The 3,471-nt window shown below is 41.4% G+C and overlaps 1 protein-coding gene across 1 annotated transcript in view; it reads left to right on the forward strand.

Moving 5' to 3' along the window:
• Positions 1 to 1,910: 1,910 nt before the first annotated feature.
• Positions 1,911 to 3,471, forward strand: part of FAM91A1 (family with sequence similarity 91, member A1) — a gene marked incomplete at its 5' end in the record, with an annotated part of 20,754 nt that continues 19,193 nt past the window's right edge. The window contains 2 exons of the mRNA XM_010185886.1: positions 1,911 to 1,995; positions 2,716 to 2,867. Coding sequence (XP_010184188.1) covers positions 1,911 to 1,995; positions 2,716 to 2,867 — 237 coding nt within the window. The remainder of the gene's footprint in view (positions 1,996 to 2,715; positions 2,868 to 3,471) is intronic.

Below are 3,471 nucleotides of genomic sequence, written 5' to 3' on the forward strand. Positions count from 1 at the left end.
GCGTGTGGGGGGGAAGGTGTGTGACTGTGGGGAGAGGAGGGGTCTGAGGGCGGATGTGGGGCTTTCTGTGGGGAGAGACGGGTCTGAAGGGGGTGTGGGGCCTGCATGCGAGGAGAGAGGACATGGCAGGGTGCACGGACTTTCTCTGGGGAGAGGGGAGATATGTGTGTGGTGTCTTTGTGGGGAGACTGAGATGTGAGAGTGCTGTGGGCTCTGTATGTGATGAGCGGGGGATATACATCTGTGTAAGGGGGCGCTCTGCGAGGAGGATTGGGGTCTCTGTGGGCAGAGGGAGACGTGGGGGTGCATGGGGTGTGCTCTTAGCTTGGACAGTGCGCGGCTAGCTGAGGGGTATCCCTTGCACAACCCCCGAGTAGTCTGAGCTGAACCAGGACAGGTGTCATCGGAGCCTCCTGCAGCCTGTTTCGGTAGTCAGGGAACTGCTGAAGCGAGTGGCTCGTGGGGAAGAAAACCTCATGAAATTTTGATTTGCTGGCTTTAATTGGTCTCTGATAGCAAAGAAAGATATTGTGTCAAGTCGAGAGGAGGTTCTCATTTCCAGAGTCTTATGCTGCTTGAAAGCAGATGCTGTTAAACAATTCCCGCTCTTGCACAAGGGAAGGATGGAGAGGAAGAGTAGTGGCTGCAGCCTCTGAGTAATTGAACTCCTTGAATTTGAGATTTCAGGAGCTGTAAGAGGGGCATGAATGATGATTTTTCTTCACCTGCCCAGCTGAGTGCCATGCTGTTGGCTATGTGATTCAGAATAGAAAATGTACTAGTATTAAATGCATTATTTACTTCTGGTACACTATTTTATTTACTTTAATGTTAGAATAGTCCTTGTTATTTTTGTACTTCAAGCAAGTGCTTGGATCTCTCTTTGATATTTAAACAATTATGGACTCTGTAATACCAGATGTTACTTTTCTAGTACCTGATTCTGCAGTATGTGTTTAGCTTACTTGTTTATCTCATATATGCAGTAAAGTGACTTTTTACCTAAGGATCTTTTTTAACATGAGTTTTAATGAGGGAACCAGGGGAGGGGGCAAAATAAACCGCAAACCTAAGAGATGTCTTGTTGTGAGTGCAGAGTAGAAGAGTAATGTGAATAATTTTGAGGAGAGAGTTTTTGAAAAAGGCATTTAAAGCATCAACCAAAGTTCTCTTTTTATCTTCTTTGATGATAGTCAAGTAATGTGCTGTGCTGACGCCTTAATCTTGTGATTTAAGATCACATGGTTGTCTTAGTTGTGTGAAGCTACAACTTGAGCTGTTTCATTATTTATTTTTTATGTTATAAGCTGCTTAGGTGCAACAGTTGGAGCTTCACATGTCCTTCACCATGCTTGGTTTATGCTACACTAATTCTGGGTAATTCTTCAAGGTTGTAAGATGGAAAATGCTTGATGCTTCATGTCTTCTGAAAGACTGTTTAAAACTTTTGATTTGAGGGTGACAGAGCACTGGCATAGGCTGCCCAGAGAGGTTATGGAGTCTCCTTCTCTGGAGATACTCAAAACCTGCCTGGACACGTTTCTGTGCAGCCTGCTGTGGGTGAACCTGCTTGGGGCAGGGAGCTGGACTAGATGGTCTAAAAAGGTGCCTTTCAACCCCTACCATTCTGTGACCATGTGATTTGAGAATTAGCTGCTCCCTATTTTTTAATCAGAATGGTAGTAGGAAGAAAATAATCTAAGATTATTGCTTAAATCTACATCTCGTGTAGAGAGACCTATTTAACTTTTGCCCTTGTACAAAGAGTAAAGACACTATTATTGTATTAAACTAGGGGAGTAATGAGTAATGACGACTGCCTGTATATGTTTCCTCATAAGGCACTTTGCAGTGGTTTAACTTAAAGGGGTTTTTGTGTGCGTCAGCTAAAAGGCTTTTTTGTTTTCAAGGGTCTTGGAAACTCTCAGAGGGAATATGAAAGGCAGGTCGTACTCTACAGCATCCGCAATCAGTTACGATACCGGAATAACTTAGGTGAGTAAAGAAGCTAAGTAACTTCTAATTGCTACCCAGTTCTTCTGTGTGGAAGCTTGTCTGTACTGTAAAACTGCAAGAACTAGCCCTGGTCAAAGGTCCGTCCTTCCCTGAAAATAAATACTTTAAAATGATAAAGCAGCAAGAAAAGACTTGACTTTTGAGTCCATTTGGCAGCTTTTCTAGCAAAGCACTCTTTAAGGTTAGTGCATTGGCGGGTGGAACTGAACTTCTGCTGGAATTATGTTGCCCTTTTCCAAGAAATTAAAAGATGTTGAGAGGATTTGACTAATAAGATAAAGCCTGTCGCTAGAGGAGATGCAGACAGTGGCCCTGACTCACGTGAGCATTGGCTATAACTTGTTTGCAGAGTTTCAGTTTTTTTTGCATTGATTGCATCCAGTCATCTTGCTAAAGTAGATAATGGTTTCACTAATTAAAAGATAATTTCCTACAGCCTGCCTGAGTTCTGTCTCAATGGGCCACTTCCCGGTAACCTGTAGGATAAATCTGCTCTGTTTTACTGTCATTCTTAAAGGTTCAGAGTATCTGTATCATATGTAGAAATCCTTGGATGCTGAATGCCCTGCACCACTGCTGTATTTTGTTTTTAGTTTTCTGTCAATTGCCATTGTACTGTTTTTAATCCTTTTGTTGTAACACTTCTTTTTCAATTGAACATCACAGAACACTGTAACTTTTTATTTCTTCCCCTTGTAGTTAAGCATGTTAAGAAAGACGAACGTAAATATTATGAGGATCTGTTAAAATACAGTCGAGATCATCTCATGTTGTACCCTTATCATTTGTCTGACATCATGGTAAAAGGTCTGAGAGTGACACCGTTTTCCTATTACACGGGCATAATGGAGGTAAGTACAAAGCTGCAGGAAAAATATCTTGTTTTCTGTCCTAGATGTTGGTAATGGCCCTGTAATGCATAGGAGGCACTGTCATGTAGTTTGTGTGGTTTTGGGTAGGGTCTGCTAACAACTAAGGAAAGTTTCTAGAGAACTGCTTGTACCTGTGTTTTTTTCCCTTCTGCCCCCATGAGCCTTTCAAGAGCTGAACTTTGTCATGTGGAGCTGGGCTGGGACTTGTGCTGAGGCCAGTCTCTTTTGATGTTTGAGATCTGTGACTTTACTTCAGACTGTAAAAGAAATACCTCATTCTGTTAGATTAATAAAACAAAGAGAATTATAATGTTTAAAACCCAGCACATTTGAATGGTTACTTTCTTTTCTTGGTTTTTTTTTTTTTTCAAAAGAACACTTAACCATATTAGGAGCTTTTTCAAAAGCTTGAAGCAGATCCTTTTTTATGAGAACAAAGATGGTTCTGTTTTCTGTCAGCACTCTGACTACCTTCTTTTATTTTTAATTGGGTGTCAGAAGTAGTTTTTTTATTATTTTGTGTACAGTGACAGCAGACATAATGGGTTAGTTGTCAGCTTATTCGTTATTACTGTTAGCGGTT

This window comes from Mesitornis unicolor, unplaced genomic scaffold (genome assembly GCF_000695765.1).
Source record: "Mesitornis unicolor isolate BGI_N332 unplaced genomic scaffold, ASM69576v1 scaffold9666, whole genome shotgun sequence".
Taxonomy (NCBI): domain Eukaryota; kingdom Metazoa; phylum Chordata; class Aves; order Mesitornithiformes; family Mesitornithidae; genus Mesitornis; species Mesitornis unicolor.